This window comes from Rhodotorula toruloides (genome assembly GCF_000320785.1).
Source record: "Rhodotorula toruloides NP11 unplaced genomic scaffold Scaffold4, whole genome shotgun sequence".
Lineage (NCBI taxonomy): Eukaryota > Fungi > Basidiomycota > Microbotryomycetes > Sporidiobolales > Sporidiobolaceae > Rhodotorula > Rhodotorula toruloides.
In genome coordinates, this window is record NW_015622964.1 from 765,817 (window position 1) to 783,147 (window position 17,331).

The following is a 17,331-nucleotide window of genomic DNA, read 5'->3' on the forward strand; positions in this document are numbered from 1 at the left end:
AGGTGCGAAGGAGGGAAGCGAGGTACAACAGAATGGAACGGTTGATGCGTATGTACGGAAAGTGAAGCGGGAGGCTAGTCTAGTCTAGTCGTGCGGGTAGTGTTCAAGGAGTGATGGTCTTGCCGACGGTAGGTGCGCCGCCGTCAGCCGGGTGACTGGCAGGCGAGTCGAAGTTGGCGAGGGTCGAGCCCGAGTGCGTCGTGTGAGGTCGCCCGAGTCCTTCGTGGTCGGGTATCGACCCGTCCCTCGCTGCCATTCGCTCCTCCATTGGCGGTAGTGCAGGGTTGACGGTCGTCGAGCCGTCTTTGCCGAGGCCGCGGTGTCGCCGCCGGTCCTTGATGCCTCGAACGGCGAAGATGCAGAGTTGGAGGAAGTCGATGAGAAGGAGGATGAAGAAGAGAACGACGAGGACTGCTTCGATCACGAGGAGAACGGCGCCGATGGCGACGCTGGAGGAGCGAGGACGTCAGCTACGAGCGAGATGGGCTGAAGATGCAACGTGACGCACCGGACGATCTCATTCAAGCCGATACTCGGGTTGAAAGCGATGAGTGCGCCGGCGATGACGACCCGACAGATGGCCCAGAAGATCCTCGTCGCATTGAGACTCTTGTCCTCGTACGGCGTCCAGATACATGTCGCGAGGCAGACGAGTCCCTGAATTGTGACGAGCGCGACAGTCTGCGTCCAGCCTGACCTGTGCGCGAAACCGACGAAGAGCGCCGTGACGAGCGGGACGAGGAGGAGCTCGACGAGGCCGAACCACCATCCGCGTCCCTTCCACCAGTTGCGCTTCTGCGCCGTCGCGCGTCGACTGCGTACCTTGTAGGCGTTCCAGAAGGGGCTGTATGGCGTAAGACCGTGGGCGAGGAATTGTCCAACGGCGTACGTCTCGACATCTCGCCGCTCCGCTTTGCGAAGGGCGCGCTTTGGGTTCGGGTTGGGCGTGATTGGAGGTACGGCAGGCGCCGGATGGAAAGGCGAGGCGAGTACCTCGGGCTCGTCGTAAGCCGTGGCGTTGTCCTCGATGGACGCGAGACGAGGGCGTAGGGCGCGTCGTGCGAGGAAGAAGAAGCGGACGGCGAGAATCAGGAGAGCGAGGGTGGTCAAGACGGAGGTGAAGACGGAGAGGACGATGGGCGCGTAGGACTGCAGAGTGAGAACTGTCAGTTGGTGCTGGAAGCGAGAGGTGGCGAGCACTCACATCGGACGAGCCGAGTGTCCACTGGAAGAAGGTGAAGACGAGCAGCGGGTACCAGGCGATCAGAAGCTGCACGAACATCCAGGGTGAGTAAGGCTTCTAAAGCCGCACATGAAGCGCGAGACGTACAAGCCTGAGCGTGTTCGCCCGCAGGACAGTCGTGAAAGTCCCGCTCGTCCGCCTCCGCATCGCGCCGAAGCGACCGCTCGCCGTGGCGCCCTTGTCCTCATACCCGACCTTCGCCTCCTCGCCGCCGTATGCACCTCGCGCCGCGCGCCGCGCCCTCGTCCTCCGCTGCACAAGCCTCACGAGCGCCCACATCGCTCCTCCCAGTATCGCCGAGGCGATCGCGATGGCGCAAAGGAACAAAAAGTTGATGAAGACGAGCATGAAGCCGTCAAAGGGCGAGATGTCGAGGTTGACGAGGAAGTGGGGGATGCCGTAGTGCACTGCGGTGAGGGTGTTGGTATCTTGCACGTTGGGGACGGCGACGGCTTGAGAGGGATTTGTGGAGGGGACGCCGGACATGGGGTTGCCGAATTGGCGGCGGGCGAGGTGGGTGGTCGAAGTGGAGGAGGAGATGAGGCTGAGAGCGCGGCGAGCGAAAGAGGATGTCGATGGAGACTTGGGCGAGAGCGAGTGACCGATCTCCTCGAGAAGAGACGTGGCGATCTCTCCCGCAGAGGGGTAGACGACGCCACTCCTCGAATAAATACTCTTGAGCGCCTCCGTCCCTCCCACAAGCCCACTCCGTCCCGCCAACTGCGTCAAGTTCCCACCGGTCCTCGCACGCAACGAGTCAATCGCATTGACGACAGGCGTCTCGCGTATCAGCCCGAGGGACCAAGCAAAGTTGGAAGTGAAGGCTTCGTAGATGATCGGGTAGTTGATGGAGAGGAGGCCGGTGGTGGCGACGAACTGGAGGAGCGACATGAGGAGGAAGAGACGCTCTTTTCGCCGGCCGAGGGACGCCCATGCGGCGTTCGGATCGGTAGGGAAGGTAGTGGAGGAGAGGGAGGCGGCGGGGTAGACGAGCGTGCCGACGAGGAACCAGAGGGCCGAGAGGAGGACGCAGCCGATCGCGAGACCGCCGAGTGCCCAGCTCACCGACGCCCAGCGCGTCGTCTTGCCGTTCGCCAAGTCGACTCGCAAACACGCCGCCTCGGACCCGTCCGAAACCCGCAATAGACGGACTGCGAAACGAGCGAAAGCCGAATTAGCCAGACCGAGTGAGCACTCGAAAGTTCGGTCTACGCACCGTACGCCGTCGCCTCGAGATCAGGGATCCAGTACGCCGCTCCAGGTATGTTGATGTTTCCCGCCAAGCTGGTAGGAAGGGGAATGGTCGCGGATCCGACGAAATCGTATTGCGGGAGCGGGCAGAGGACGCCTCCGAGGATGTCGCACAGCTGGATGGTCGTATTGATCGCGTGAATGCCGTACGCGACGAGTCCCAGCTGGAGATTCGCGTTGAGATTCGATTCGACGGATGCGGCGCTGTCAAAGCGAAGAGTCAGCTTCCTCTCCTCGCCACGAGCGACTTCCCCACGCACGAGATGTCGAAACTGATCGTCCCCGCAGGTCCTTGATCCGGCTCATACTCGAGCAGAAACTTCTTGACCTCGATCGCGCGCGAAGTCGAGCAGTACGAGACGGCCGACTGCGTAGGGTCGCGCGGAGTCGTGGAAAGGAGAAATTGCGCGAGTGAGAGATCAGGGAAGGATGGGCGAGAGTATGTAGAGAGACATGAAGGTCAGCCGAGGAGGTTCCGGCGCTGTTCGGTCACGACGCAAGGTCGAACGAGGAGGAGGGAGTGAAGAAACGCACCGCATCTGCTCATCGCGCCGCCCGAACGCCGCCAAACAGACACAGATCGACCAAGCAATCCCGTCAGCTCCATCCACCCGAACAACGCAGCGAAAAGGACCGATAGCGGGACGCACAGAATCGTTTTTGGGCGGAGACTGCGAGCGATTGCACGACGAGAGCGAGCGCGGCGCCCGCCACGCTCCTTGCGAGCCGCATTCCCTCTTGATCCGAGCAGTTCGTGCGCCTGTAGTCGCCAGTGAGTCAGCCAGGTGTAAGGGAGCTGAGCAAGCACCGCCCTTCGCGACTTTGCTCGGCTTGCGAGACGGTGCAAGGTCGGCCTCCGCAACCCGAGCCGGACGAGCAGACGTACTGTACGCGAGAGACAGCGCACTCGATTGCTCAGCGAGGAACGTCGTGCAGCAGGGAAAGAAAGGACGAAGGAGCAAAGGTCTGCGCGATGACGAAGTTGCGCTGGCCGGTCGAGCGGAGGATGGGTGCGGAGTGCGGCGCTTTGAAGGGTGTCACTAGCGTTGTTCTCTCGCAGTCAGACCGGCACAGGCGACGACGACAGCAGCGAATCAAGCAAGCCAAGCGAAAGAAAGACGAACTCTCCCTAGTCGCGCTCGTCTCGAGGCGAACGACGGAGGACGAGACTGTTGGAAGCGGAACGAGGTGAATACAGATTGCAAGGGTTGCTAGTCTAGAAGCCGGTGTACAGAACATGTCGAGCCGGGAATCGCAGGGTGAGAGAAGAGGAAACCCGAGGGCGAGGGTGGAAAGGGCGTCTAGAGACCGGCCTCGAGGTCCTTGGCAGAGAACTTGGCAGCCGAGAACCCACCGACTGGCAAGCCAGCTCCAGCGTGCTTACCAGCACGGCACGAGGCGAGGAAGTCGCCGAACTGTTTTCGCGTCCAATCTCGTCAGCGGATGAAGAGCAAAGAGCGAAGGGCGCAACGCACCATGAGCTGGGTGTCGAGAGGGCCGCCGGCTGACTCGGGGTGGAACTGCACGCCCCAGACGCGCTTGCCCGACTCGGGGGTCGACATGATACCCTCGACCGAGGCGTCGTTGGCGTTGACTGTGAGTGTGCGACGAGTTAGCGCTCACTCTAGCAAAGTCAAGACGACGTCGTATCGCGCGATGGTTATGCGCGACACGGCGAGGCAAGGCGGAGAGCGAGACTCACTGAAGAACGGCTGCCAGCCCTTGGGGAAGGGGTCGACGAGCTCGAGCGCGTACTGGTCTGCGATCGCAAGGACAGACCGAGTCAGCTTCTCCTTCAAGCGTAAGGAAAATCTCCGACCGCCAGGCAGAGCGACCGGGATCGAAGAAGCCAGGCGAGAGGAGACGGGGCGACTGACGATTCTGCGAGGTGACGTAGACGCGGCCGGCCTTGATGTTTCCGCTCGACGCGAGCGCGAGGACGGGCTGGTTGTGTCCACGGTTCCCGAAGCGCATGCGGTACGCCTCGAGTCCGGCGGCGAGTCCAATGATCTGGTGGCCCATGCAGATCCCAAACACGGGCTTGTCCCACTCGTTGATAGTCTTGCGAACGTTGAGCGCAGCCTCCATGCAGTGCTTGGGGTCTCCCGGTCCGTTCGAGAGGAACAAGCCGTCAAACTGGTCGCGAACCTTGTTGAAGTCGTAGTTCCACGGGAAGACGGTGACTGCCGCCCCGCGGTTCGTCAACGAGCGGAGGATGTTGGCCTTGGCGCCAAAGTCGAGGAGGGCGATCTTGACGTCCCCGTCCGGGTTGAGGGTGTAGATCTCGCGCGTCGAGACCTGGTCGACGAGGTTCTCCTTGGCCGGGTCCCAGTACTCGCTGTCGGCAGGACGGACGTCGTGTCCGTCTCCGACGGCGAGCTTGGAGAGGGTCGAGCCGTTGGTGCGGAGGAGGGTCGTGATCGCGCGCGTGTCGACGCCCGTGATGCCGGGCACGCCGTGGCGGTCGCACCACTCGTGGAGCGACTCGACGGCCTGGTAGTGCGAGTATCGCGCTGCGACGTCGGCGACGACGACACCTGCGCACTGGATCCCGTTCGACTCGAGCATGACGGGCGGGCCGTTCTTGACGTGGTTGCGCGACTCAAAGTTGTCGGGCACGCCGTAGTTTCCGATGAGCGGGGTGGTGAAGACGAGGAATTGCGAGCGGTAGGACGGGTCCGTCATCGACTCGGTGTAGGACGTGATCGAGGTCGAGAAGACGGACTCGCCGTAGCGCGAGGTGGGCGCGCCAAACGAGCGGCCGGTGAACGACTCGCCCGTCTTCAAGTGGAGTGTCGCGGGCAGGTTTGGGTTGAAGGCGTTGGTCGACTTGGGCTGGACGACGGTCGCGAGCGAGCGAGTCGCTGCGAGGGGGACCCGCTTGAGGGCGAGCGAGGGGCGGAGGAAAGAGAGCATCGGTGCGAGGGTCGGGTGTAGCTTAGTAGCCGGCGAGGAAGTACGAGACAGCAGAGTATTCGAGGCTGCACGGAGCGAGGGGGGTGCGCGATAAGGGATGGGTCGGGCAGGGAAGATTTGCAGGGAGGCGAGGGCGACGAGTTCTGCAGGGTCAGCGGGCGTTGCGGGCCAGGTCCGGGTGAGAGGTGGACGCACTAGTCCGCGCGAGTGTGTTGTCCGCGGTACACGACTTGCCTGTGTGCGGTAGCAAGGCGGTCCAGGAGACGAGGGTCAGTTGTGAGCGAGCGCTGCGAGGACGGGCGAGGGGGCTGGGTGCGCACATGCAGGAGATGCTGGGTTGACGTGTGAGAGTGAAGAGGTCAAGCGCCGAGGCCTGGTGAGCTTGTGCGTGAGTGAGCGAGTGGGAAGAGAGCAAGCGAGCAGAGTCAAGGCGAAAAGGAGTCCCAAGGTCCGCACTGTCACTCTGTTGTGGCCAGGCTAATACTTTGCAGTAAATCATACAACACACTCACAAGCATCGAAAGGTTACTCCTGCACCAGACCCAGCAAGTGTGACCCTCCTCCTCCTCGACGACGACCCTCACCCCGTCACTTCCACCAACTCCTAGCCTCGAGCGCGTCTACCCTGGCGGGCCTACTCTCGCACGCCTCGTCTGCGCTCACCCACGCAGCAGACACCGCTCGCCCACACCTCGACTCGGCCCTCGCAGTCGCTCACTCGCTCGTCGAAGCACTCCAAAACAGCGACAACCCCGCCGCAAGGGCTCTCGTAGACCTCGCAGGTGCGTCCGGCGTTCCTCCACCGCAGCTCTTGAAGCGCCCCGCCGCCTAGGCGGAGTTGCCGCGCGAATCCACGTTCGGTTCCCTCGCATCTCGCTGACCTCCCACACTCTCCTGGGCACAGCCAAACCGCGCCTGCACGCCTTCTACGACTCCACAACCGACCTCTTACTCCGCAACCTCCCCCTCGTCGTGTCAGTCGTCGGACTCGCTCTCCACCTCTTCATCTCGGACCTCGCCCGGAAGCGCTCCGAGCGAAATTACCAGCGACTCGCGAATCAGAGACGAGAGATGGGCGACTATGGACTTGGGACGCCGAGTCAGGCGGCGGCGGGAGGAGGAGGAGGAGCGGGACAGAGTAGGAGGAGCCGCGACGATCATGGGGTTGTTGAAGTCCAGTGGGGACGGGAGAAGTGAGTTCTGCGCTCGTTTTCACGTGTGCGGACAACGCTCGGCGAGACGCCGGGAAAGCTCGCTTGTCGGGGATTGACCGGGAGACTGACTGACTCCCTCTCGCTCGTCCGCAGACTCCGCGTCCCCCTTCCCCCTCCCAACTCGCCCCTCTCAACCCTCCGCGCAACCCTCTACAACCAGACCGGCGTTCCCCCCTCTCACCAAAAACTCATCTACGCCGGCGCAGTCCTCAAAGACGACCTCCTACCTCTCTCGGCCTACGGACTGACAGACGACGACGAGCCTGCGGGTACTGAGGATGCCGAGGAGGGGAAGAAGAGCTTCTGGGATTCGTGGGCGCTTATGGGACGCGGAGGGGCGAAGAAGAAGGTCAAGAAGTTGGTCATGCTCGGGTCGAAGGACGTCTCGGCTCGCGTGGATGACCGGCTCTCGCAGCGCAAGGACCTCGCGGACCTCGCTGCCCAGTCCTCGTCGACCTCCTCCGGCGAGGGAGGTTCGGGCGGGGCGGAGGAGAAGAAGGTCGATTCGGAGGAGGCGGTCCAGCGTCGGATCCGCGAGATCTCGACGCAGAAACTAGACGAACTCGAGCCGCAAGTCAAGCAAGTCGAGTCCTGGCTCGCGCAGGAACAAACTCGTCGCTCCACCTCCCCCTCTGCCTCGGCTGAAGACCCCGACGCCCCAGCCCCCCCGCGCCGAACGCTCCTCTACCTCTCGGAAGTCCTCCTACAGGGCTTGCTCAAACTCGACTCGATTGAGATTCCGAGCGGGTATGCCGAGGCGAGGAGGGAGAGGAAGGAGGCGGTGAGGCGTGTCCAGGAGGTGTTGGATCGAGTTGACAGCGCCAAGGAGGGGTGGAAGAAGTTGGGACTGAGCTTGGCGTGAGCAAGGAGGGTAGAGCTGCAGGGGGTGTGCAACTGTAGATCGTCTCTCGTGCTCGTCGAAGAAGCAGAGAGAGAGAGAGCAAGCGTGTTGACTAGTGTGAGTGAGCAGCCTCAAGCCAGTGCAAACTTGCCGCTCCGCCGCGAAACCCGAAGACAGGCTGTTGCCTCCTTTGCTCGCTGGTCTAGGATTCTGCTTCTCGCCGAGCATGCGCGTGCTGGAGGCAACAGCCACGATTCAAGGTGAACCTTCGCAAGTTTCAGGGTCTGACAATGGACAGACAGAGCGGTCCGTACGTTTCTGCGAGCGAGCGGGTGCTCAAGCTGCAAGGAGTGAGCGCCGTCAGCGTTCGTAGCGGTACAGTCGGAACTTGGGAAGACGCACTCTTCTTGATGGTCGCCAACTTGGCCTCGAAGAGTTCGAGGAGGATGGGCGCAGACTCAGGCAACTTGCGGCTGTCAATCTCGCCCTTCTTCTTCTTCCACGAGTCAGTCTTCATCACCGCGTCCCAGTTGTCCAAGATGTAGTCAAGGATGACCTTGCGCCAGTCGTCGTACAGCTGCGAGACGCTCGAGAAGAGCTCAATCGGGGCGTTCTCGGGACGCAGGACGTGGCGAAGGCGGTTGATGCAGATCTTCTGTAGCGCGCCAAGCTCGAGGAGGTGTGCGAGCCGGTAGGTCGACTTGGGCGAGACGAGGGTCGGGAGTTTTGCATCGAGGGAAACTGCGAGATAGTGCCGGCGGGTGTGCTTGGCATCTGTGCTGAGCGGCTTGCAGTCCGAGGACAGCGGCGCGAACTCGATCGAGTCGGTTCGAAGGTACGCAAGGACAGCACGATACGTCGAAAAGGAAGTCTCGGTGATCTGGATCTGCTTGTACTGCAGGCTGGTGTCGTTGCTGAGCTTCATTGGATACTCTTGAGGTACACTTCGTCAGCCTCGGTGTCAGAGTCCGAGCAGTCAGGCGCTGAGCCGTCGAGGTCGTTGATTGCCGCCTCACGACTTCCAGGCGAGACTGCTTGCGTCTCTGCGAACCCAGACGAGAGTAGACTGCTGAAGAAAGGCGAGGCGTGAGCGAGGAAGTCGGCGTCTGCCCAAAGTTCCGCGCCTCCTGACGGTGCATGCGGAAAGAGAAAGCGGACATCGCGCGAGATGGGGCTGAGCTCGAGCGCTGCAAGTGTCAAGTGTCAGCCGACAGTCCAGGAGCGAGCAAAGCGGAGTATCCCTCACCGGGAAGACGTTTGACTAGCGAGTCTGCTTCGACGGACGGAATAGCTGCTCCAGGTTCGAGTTCACACAAGACGCGTTATGGCGGTGCTTGCCTGGGTCATAAGTCGAGCCGGAAGTGGCAGGCTCGAGCTCGACAGCGGCTATCGTGCTGCGCCAGCCTGCGAAGGCAAGGTTCATGTCGTCGGTATACCTGCTCGGCATCCATTCGGTCCCCCAAGAAAAGCTTCCAAGTGAGTATTCCTCCTTCTCCAGCACAGCGGAAACTTGCATGCGACCCGACCCGAGTCCGTACGCGCCCGAAGGCAGCGAGCTGTGCAGAATACTCAAGTGAAGATCTTGCTCGACGCGCTCGACGGTGCACGACCAGTCGCCCCGTATCGGCACATCCGGCAGCTCAAACGTCGCGGAGAGTGCCGGGTCGGTCACGTCCAGCTCGAGGTCGCAGGTAAACGAGTACTTGTGCGATTCCTTGAAGGCGAACGAGACGAGTTTCGGCTCGACGCGCTGGCCGGGAGTCGGGACGGCGGCAGCTGCAGGCACTCCACTAGACATTCTGATTGAGGAGCAAGCGCGACCGAGCGAGAGTAGCGATGGAGGTGAGAGGGAGGAGGGAGAGGAGCGATGCGGCGAGGATGGGAAGGTGGAGCGCTCGGGCCGCGAGCAGCCTTCCAGCAAGCGCGACATACAGGCTCTTTGCGCGCAATGAGCTCTCAGCGGGACGAGAAACGACGTCCCTGCGACGGGACAAAGCTTGCGGAGCGGTTGACCTTCGCAAGTCGAGCTGGCGGACGAGCGCGAGCGGGAAAGACCCTGTTTGCTGTCCCGCCTGGGGCGTCACTAGGTACGCCGCAAAAGACCTGGAGCGAGAAAAGAGTCGCGATACAGCAGCAGGAGACAACAAAGGGAAGGGGAGGAGGAGGAGGACCGCAAAGTTGGTCCAATACGGGCGCTGGACGATGGAAAAGGGGAGGGTGGAGAACTACACCTGGAGGAAAGACGAAGGACAAGACCTGCAAAGAAAAGGAAGGGACTTCATCGCGCCAGGCAGCCGCTCGCGACGACCTCGTCGAGCAAGACCGTGAGCTTGTCTGTCCCGTCGTTCATGTGCTCCTTGTAGCTCATGAACTGCTCGATCGCCTGCTCGAGAGCGTCGCGGTTGCGGCGTCGGACGGCGTTCGTGGTCTGGTTTGCAGCCATGCGCCTGAGCGAGGAGAAGGAGGTCAATTCGCTGCGACGGATGCGAACGCAATACACAAGAACGCACTCGACGTTGCGCTGCTCGTAGCGGTGGTTGGCTTCGACGAGCGCACGGTCGACCGTAGCGCTGATGGAAGCGACCTGGGCTTCGAGGCGTCGCAGCTCCGCCTCGGACGTCTCGACTTCCCGCCGCGATGCCTGCATCACGGACACGGTCAGCCCGCGAGCACGCTGAATGGGAGGAATGCGAACGCACGTCGTCCATGCGGTTCGCCTCGGTCTTGGCGACCTGCACCTCCTGCTCGCGCTGGTTGAGCGCCTCTCGCAGGTCCGCGACGTCCTCCGCCAGCCGCGTCAGCTCCTCCTCGACCTGCACGTCCTGGTTGTTGACCTCGCGAATCTCGTGCTTGGTCCTGTCGCGGAGCTTGAGCAACGCGGGCTTGACCTGCGTGGCGAGACCTTCGGGGACGGGACTGTCGCTCGCGCTGTTGATCTCCTGCACGAACGGGACGTCCTCGAACCCTTCAACCGGCCCGTTCAGGAGACCGAGCGCTTGCGCCTTCTCCTCGTAGCTGGCGGCCAAAGCCGTCGCCTTCTCGATCGCCTTGATCATGTCGACCTCGAAGTTCATCGTTCGCGTCACGGCATTGCGATACCGCTCTTGCGCGTCGCGGATTTGATTGCCGAGCTTCTCCTTGTCGGCGTTGAGAGACTGGATCTCCATCGGCGTGAGCTTCTGACCCTTGATAATGCGCTCGAGCTGCGTGCGCTCCGCCTGCTTCGCCTCGATCCCCTCCTCTGCATACGCACATCGTCAGTGTCTTAGTGACGCAAGCAATGGAAGTGTGAGCCAGACGCACGGATACGCTTGATCTCGCCCTCGAGCCGCTGCTTGTCCATCGCGCGAGCCTGTATGCTGGCCTTCAACTTCTCGATCGTGTCCTCGTACTTGGCAAGGTCCTTTGCAATCCCGTCCTGGCGAGTCCGAAAGGCTATCATCTCGTCCTGCGGGCGGTCGCACAGGTGCCGTCAGGAGGCGTCGGAGTGATAGGCGAAGCGCATTTGACGCACCGGAGTCCTCGATAGCTCCTGCCACTCGCGGGAAAGTTTGTCGTGCTCGTCGCGGAGCGCATCGACGCGTCGGCGGAGCGTCTCGGTTTGCTGGTCTGCGAGGTGGAGAGACCGTCTGTTAGTCTCGAATCCGAGTCTGCTAGATTGAAGTCGACAGGCACGTCGGCGAGCGCAAGAGCGAAACAACCGCTGAGCCCGTCTACGAACTCGTACTCACTGACGATGTCCCTCAACTCGTCCTCCTCCTCGGGATACACGTACGACTCCTGACCGTCCGGACCAGCAATAGCGACGCCGCCGCCTTGCAGGAATGTCTGGTACGCCTTGGCCGTGTACTCGCGCCATGCATCGTCCATGACGTCCTCGCCAGCCGCGAGACGAGCGTGGTAGTCTGGCGCAGGGACTTGGAGAGAGGCGGCAGAGAGGAAGGCGGTTTCGCGGGCCTGTCGCGGCGGGCGGCATGTCAGTACGCAGAACGGCGAGCAGTTCGATTCGCAGGCGTCGCACGCCGAAACTCACCTTGACGGTCACGACGAACCAGTGCAGCATGGCGAGGATGCCTGGCCAGTTCGACGCCGAACCGGGTGCCTGGAGATGGCTCTTCGACACCTTGTCGGCGAACGGGTACTGGCAAGCCTGCATGACCTGGATGATGGCATCGACGACCGTCTTCTGGTCCTTCTTCGCGCCCGTCTTGTCGACCGTCGTGAAGACGACTTGCGGGTCGTACTGCTTGACGAGCCACTCGAACAGTTGCCAGAACTTGACCTGTGTGACGGACTTGAGGTCCTCCTTCGTCAGGTCGAACTGCCGTTCCCCACAGAAGTTCAGGATGTCCTCGTTCATCGCCTCGCGGGCCTCGCGCGTCTTGTAGTTGCGCGGGTCCACCGCCGATTTGAGGTGGCGAGAAGGGGCGCCGATGTGACCGCCGCCGGGCGTCGCAATGACGGATGCAGCCATCGAGCGGCGGAAGGTCGAGGTGCGGCGTTCGCTGCGAGAAGAACGCGCCGGGCGTCAGCATTGCTTCGGCGAGAAGCTCGGACAAGGAGAGCGTCAACGCACGTCCCGGGAATGTTGTCGATTCCATAAGGCTGCGCCATCGAACTCCTCAACGCGCCTTGCCCCCTCGCGACGCTCATGCTTCCCCCCATGTTCGACGAGTACGTGTGACCCGACCTGCTGACCGTCATCGGGAGACCGCCGTGCCCTTGCGAGAACTGCGAGCCTCCTGCTGCTCCTTGCGACCCTTGCGGCTGCGACGAAGACGAGACCTGGCTGTCGCCAAGTCCACCTCCTGCTCCTGCATAAGCAGACGGCGCCATGCTCGCCCGCCCACGCATGTTCCCGCCGAAAGCGCCCGGCGCAAGAGACTGCCTGCCTGCTGCTTGCGGGGCGAGCGACTGGCGAAGGCCGGTGTTTGCTGGGCGTGGAATGGACGAGGGGACTTGTGGCTGGTTGTAGGGGAGCTGGTTGGACGCAATGGTCCTCCTGCGCTCCGCCATGGTGCTCTGACTGGCCAGCGAAGGCGAGATGAGGGTGCGAGAGACGCGAGTTGACTGATGAAGTCCGGAGAGACGAGGGTGAGATGGGAGAGCGTGGGAGGAGCGCGGGCGAGCTGTATGCGTCTCTGTGAGTCTGTGTCGCCTAGCACTCGTGGAGTAGCAGCCTCTCAAGCAACGGTGAGCGAATGTCAGGAGGGCGACGCGCGAAGACGCGCCTGAGGCCTGAGGAGGTTGACTTCGTCTCGACTCGCCGCTGTGCTCGTGAGGGCGGGCGAGTGATGCTTTGAGACTGCTCAGGACTTGCCCAGACTGCTACACAACCGCGCCCCGACCGCCAGCGCCGCGATGACTGCCACCGCCTCTTCATCAACCGCGCCCGCTCCCGCTCTCGCCAAAGCAGACCCAGCGCTGTTCAGGGACGTGCAATTCTTCGTGAATGACACACTCGACCCACAGGTCAGAGCGGCGGTGCGTTATCAGGTCCTCACCTCCTCCCCGTCTCGCGCGCCCGCGACGGGTCTCCCGGGTCGTGTGCGCCAGTCTGTCAAGTACGAAGAGACGCTGAGACTCCCAACCATTCACAGATCGAGGATCTGCTCGTCGACTCGGGCGCGACCCCGTGTCGAAGCGAGCATCCGTCCAGCTCCTCCTCCTCGTCTCGCCTGCCTCGTTTCGACCTTTCGTCCATCACCCACTTCATCACCGACACCCTCGACTTTCCCGAGCGCAAACTCATCGAGGAGCTGAATGCGCAAGAAGGCGGAAAGACGAATGTCGGGCTTGGCATTGAGCTGGACGGCGGGAAGGGTAAAGGAAAGGACGCAGATGGCGCGGAAGGACAACAAATCGAGATAGTTACGGTGCGTGCAGGCTGCTGAATGCGCTCGTGTGATGTGCTGACAGCATCTGCCATCATAGCCTGCTTGGGTCACCCGTTCTTACGACCTTCAGATTCTTCAGTCGTGCGTACAGATGCTCGGCGCTCTCGCTGCACCACGCCGTCTATCGCCTGCAGTATGATTGACCTCTCTTTTTCGTAGCCCTCGCTTCTACTCTGCCGACAAGGCGCTCTATTTCTCCGGAACGGTTGTCTGCACCTCCGAGGTCAGCATCGACGCTCTCGCTCATTCGACTCGCGATTCAAGCGTCGTTGACCGAGTTGCCCGCAGCTCCCGCAAGCCGACACGCTCTCGATCCATGCCGGCGTCCTCTCTCTCGGCGGCCAAGTTCGCCGCGAACTGACCCGGGAGGTCACGCATCTCATCTGCCCCGCCGAACATGGTGCAAAGTACGAGATGGCTATCAAGTTTGGCACGGAGCTCGGCATTGTCGTCGTCCTGCCGCACTGGTGCGTCGCAGTCCGCCTGGTGGCAGCCGAAGTCTGACTTTTCTGTTCGATGCAGGTTTACGGAGTCGCTACGACTGGCGCGCCTCGTACCTGTCGACATCTACCGCTTCCCGTCCCCACCCTTCACGACAACCCTTCGCGACCCGTCCATATCGTCCAAGCCTTTCGCAGACCGCCTCTTCGACTACTGGAAGACCCACCTCGAACCTTCGTCTTCATCCGCCTCGAAAGCTCCTTCGCCTACTCCCAATACCGCGACGCACGTCATTCTCGGCACCAACCGTGCCAACCAAGTATGCGATGGCGCGGCGCGGGACGAAGAGAGCTACGTGCGTACGATGGCCGAGATGGAAGTCGCCGGGCGGGAGGGTCAGCCCATTGCAGGCGTTCCTCCAGCGCACGAAGACGACCCGACCTTGCGTCCCTTCGCCAACAAGCGGTTCTACCTCGCGTCCGACCTTGGCCTTTCCGTCGGCCTCGAGCGCGCCCTTCGAGCGAGGATTGCCGAAGGCGGCGGGTCCTGCTGGTCCTTCGCTTTTGACGTCGAGGTGTCGCTTGACATGCCTGGGGCGGGAGAAGGAGGCGAACGGAGCCGTCGCGCGACGACCGAGGGGATCGATGCGTGGGAGAAGCGGAGACATGCAGAGAAGCGGCTGAAGAAGAGCGACATTGTCATCACCCGAACGAGGGAGGGCTGGGAGTATTGGACGGCCTACGACCTCGGTCTCTCGATTGCCAACCTCAACTACCTCTACCACTGCATCTCCACTTCGACCCTTCCTTCACCTCTCTCTCGCCTCCTTCACTACCCGCTCCCCTCGCTCTCCGGCATCCCCGAATGGTCAAGGGCCTCCGACGACGGCAAGAAGAAGGACATTATTGTCACCGTCTCGAACTACTCGGGTCCGGCTCGCGACTACGTCCGCGCCTTGATTGATTGTACCGGTGCCAAGTTCGAGGGCTCGATGACCAAGTCAACCGACTATGTGATCACTCCTTCGTGCGTCGCGGCTTTCGCTTGCGCCTGACTTGAGCGACGGGCTGACCTCGCATCGCGTAGGGAGTACGGCTCGAAGGTCCAACACGCCCGCACGTGGGGGCTGCCGCTCGTCACACATCTCTGGCTCGAAGCACTCATCCTCGAATGGCGGTTCATCCCTCCCTCGACGCATTCCTCCTACCTCCTCCCGCTCGCCTCCCCCTTCGGCGCATCCAGCACGAATTTTGCCGCCATCCTCGGCGACACGGCCTACACACGCGAGGGGATCGCCAAGTGGGCTGAGCGCGACGAGGTGCAGCAGATGCGGAAGGAGGCGCTGCGACCGCTTGAGGAGCTCGAGCGACTGGAGAGGGAGGAGGAAGCGCGGAGGCGAGCGGCATTGGCGAGTGAGGCGGAAGGTATTGCGCGGCAGGGAGAAGAGCTTGCTGAGGAGCACGAGTCGAGCGAGACTGAGGGTGATGGTGCATCGATGGGCTCGAGGGAAGCCCTCGAACACGCCGCGCAGAACCTCCCCACTCCGCCTGAACAGCCCCGGAGACCTCCCGCCGCCGTGCAGGCTCCTCCAAAACCTCCTCGACAGCTCTCGACCCTCGTCGGAGATACGCTCGACGGACATGCCGGTCCCGTCACAGGTCCTTCGAAGCAGCGGAGCAAGACGCCTCAGGGACCGCGACCGTTCGCTGCCGAGGTCCGCCCGGCTGTCAAGCAGGATGCGATGGACGTCGATGACGCGGCGGACGGATTGGTGACGCCTGCACGGCCGACCAAGCCGGCCAAGAAGAAGCTCGCGAAGGAGCCGACAGCTGCCGCCAAAACCGTCAACGGTGCCAACGGCAAGAAGCGCCAGCGCTCATCGTCGCTTTCGTCGGCGACCTCCACAAGCTCCGATGACGACGACCTGCCGCAATCAGCCAAGGCTATGCGCAAGACGTTCGCCCAAATCAGCGACGAGAACCTTGTCGTGGTCGGGACGAAGCGTGGCGCAGCGGCGAAGGCTCGTCAAGCGCTTGCTGTCGTCATGGAAGACCGGAACGCGTTCGAGAAGGAGCTCAAGAGCAGCGGGCGAAAGAAGAAGTATGGCGACGCGCTCGGTGGGCCTTCGAGGAAGCGGAGTCGCAGCCCGACGAAGAAGGCGACGCAGGACGGCGACGGAAGCGACGAGGAGGAGGAAGATGAGCCCGAGAGCTCGGCTCCGAAGGCTAAAGCGAAGGCGAAGAGGCCGCCGAAGGAGGAGGACGAGGAGGACGAGCTGGAGAGGCCGAAGAAGAAGCCCAAGCCTGTCGGCACTGCCGGCAAGCCAGGCGCCAAGTCCGCTGTCAAGGCGCTCCAGGCGTCGGCGGGCGCATCAAACACGCAGGATGGCGTCGTTTCAAGCTTCGACAGGCCGCCGAATGGCAAACCTCCTCAGCCGTGCGTGTTCTGTCGTTCTGGCGCTTCCGGTCACGCATCAAGCTTGACCGACTTTCCTGTGTGCTCTGCAGCATCTCGAAGGCCCAGAAGATCAAGATAATCTCGACCGGTCTCGGACTCGACAAGTCGTCCGACGAGATCAAGGTTTGTCGGATTGTCCCGCTATCGACCCTGCAGACGCTTACTGACGCACCCTGCTTACGCTCTACAGGCCCTGAAGAGCTTCGGCGCCACCTGGACGGACAATCCGAAGGAGGCAACGCACCTGGTCGTCAAGAGCATCTCGCGAACGGAGAAGTTCCTTTGCTGTACGTCGATCTCACACGCTCGCCTTCCTCGCCGCCATCTGACAGCAACTTGCGAACGTAGGCTTGCCGTTCGTGCCGAAGATCGTGACTATCAAGTGGGTCGAGGCGTGTCTGGCGGCGGGCAAGCTCGTCGGTACGTTCTGTCATCGTATCTCGGAGCATCTCGTCCGACGTTACTGACACGCCTCTGACCAGGTGAGCAACCCTATCTCCTGCGCGACACGAAGAAGGAGAAGGAGATTGGCGACACGCTCGAAGCGATCCTCGGTCGGGCCCGCAAGGGCAAGCTCTTCGAAGGCAAGACGATCTACATCTCGCGCTCGACTAGCCCCGAGCCGACCACCATGCAGAAAATCATCGAGGCGAGCGGTGGAGTCGTGAGTCTCCAACCTGTGCGACTGAACTTATGCGCCCGCTGAAATCGGTCCGCTTGACCCGCAGGTCCACGTCAAGGACCTCTCCAAATTCGTCAAGAAGATCGCTGACAACCCGGACGCGCTCGTCATCTCGTGCCCGAGCGACCGCCGCGAATGGGAGAAACTTGCGTCTTCGCCGAACAAGAAGAAAATCTATTCCGTCGAGGCCGCCCTCACCGCCGTCCTGCACCAAGATCTTTCGCGCGGGTTCATCGACGCCAACAGGTGCGATTACCAGCTGGAGAAGTGAGGAGGAGGGTGTTGTTCGACGTCCCGGGCGGCGGAATCGCGGTCTTAGTGTTGCAGACTATACCGGACGACGTGTCTTGTTTCCACATGTACTCTCTACGCAATGGAGCTCTTTCTCG

The 17,331-nt window shown here is 62.1% G+C and overlaps 6 protein-coding genes across 6 annotated transcripts; 2 read left to right on the forward strand and 4 right to left on the reverse strand.

Moving 5' to 3' along the window:
• Positions 1 to 103: 103 nt before the first annotated feature.
• On the reverse strand, positions 104 to 3,041 carry RHTO_06320 (DUF907 domain protein; the record flags this gene model as incomplete). Its single annotated transcript, XM_016419981.1, has 7 exons — positions 104 to 449; positions 509 to 1,149; positions 1,205 to 1,270; positions 1,331 to 2,394; positions 2,460 to 2,698; positions 2,755 to 2,861; positions 2,988 to 3,041. The coding sequence occupies 7 exons, from the start codon at positions 3,039 to 3,041 to the stop codon at positions 104 to 106; spliced, it is 2,517 nt and encodes an 838-aa protein (XP_016275435.1).
• A 754-nt stretch (positions 3,042 to 3,795) lies between these two features.
• Positions 3,796 to 5,410, reverse strand: RHTO_06321 (carbamoyl-phosphate synthase small subunit; the record flags this gene model as incomplete). The annotated part of the gene is made up of 4 exons (XM_016419982.1): positions 3,796 to 3,909; positions 3,970 to 4,088; positions 4,197 to 4,253; positions 4,372 to 5,410. The coding sequence occupies 4 exons, from the start codon at positions 5,408 to 5,410 to the stop codon at positions 3,796 to 3,798; spliced, it is 1,329 nt and encodes a 442-aa protein (XP_016275436.1).
• Positions 5,411 to 6,481: 1,071 nt separating this feature from the next.
• On the forward strand, positions 6,482 to 7,486 carry RHTO_06322 (apoptosis related protein; the record flags this gene model as incomplete). The annotated part of the gene is made up of 2 exons (XM_016419983.1): positions 6,482 to 6,603; positions 6,718 to 7,486. The coding sequence occupies 2 exons, from the start codon at positions 6,482 to 6,484 to the stop codon at positions 7,484 to 7,486; spliced, it is 891 nt and encodes a 296-aa protein (XP_016275437.1).
• A 256-nt stretch (positions 7,487 to 7,742) lies between these two features.
• RHTO_06323 (BTB/POZ-like domain containing protein) lies at positions 7,743 to 9,263 on the reverse strand (the record flags this gene model as incomplete). The annotated part of the gene is made up of 4 exons (XM_016419984.1): positions 7,743 to 7,783; positions 7,868 to 8,409; positions 8,517 to 8,652; positions 8,750 to 9,263. 4 exons carry the CDS (start codon positions 9,261 to 9,263, stop codon positions 7,743 to 7,745), a joined length of 1,233 nt encoding a protein of 410 aa, XP_016275438.1.
• A 480-nt stretch (positions 9,264 to 9,743) lies between these two features.
• Positions 9,744 to 12,481, reverse strand: RHTO_06324 (kinetochore protein NDC80; the record flags this gene model as incomplete). Its single annotated transcript, XM_016419985.1, has 8 exons — positions 9,744 to 9,912; positions 9,976 to 10,106; positions 10,165 to 10,706; positions 10,769 to 10,913; positions 10,980 to 11,074; positions 11,197 to 11,422; positions 11,499 to 11,970; positions 12,042 to 12,481. 8 exons carry the CDS (start codon positions 12,479 to 12,481, stop codon positions 9,744 to 9,746), a joined length of 2,220 nt encoding a protein of 739 aa, XP_016275439.1.
• A 345-nt stretch (positions 12,482 to 12,826) lies between these two features.
• RHTO_06325 (BRCT domain protein Brc1) lies at positions 12,827 to 17,213 on the forward strand (the record flags this gene model as incomplete). The annotated part of the gene is made up of 12 exons (XM_016419986.1): positions 12,827 to 12,949; positions 13,066 to 13,341; positions 13,400 to 13,443; positions 13,522 to 13,585; positions 13,651 to 13,829; positions 13,885 to 14,829; positions 14,890 to 16,239; positions 16,311 to 16,383; positions 16,451 to 16,547; positions 16,609 to 16,680; positions 16,743 to 16,924; positions 16,989 to 17,213. The coding sequence occupies 12 exons, from the start codon at positions 12,827 to 12,829 to the stop codon at positions 17,211 to 17,213; spliced, it is 3,630 nt and encodes a 1,209-aa protein (XP_016275440.1).
• Positions 17,214 to 17,331: the final 118 nt, after the last annotated feature.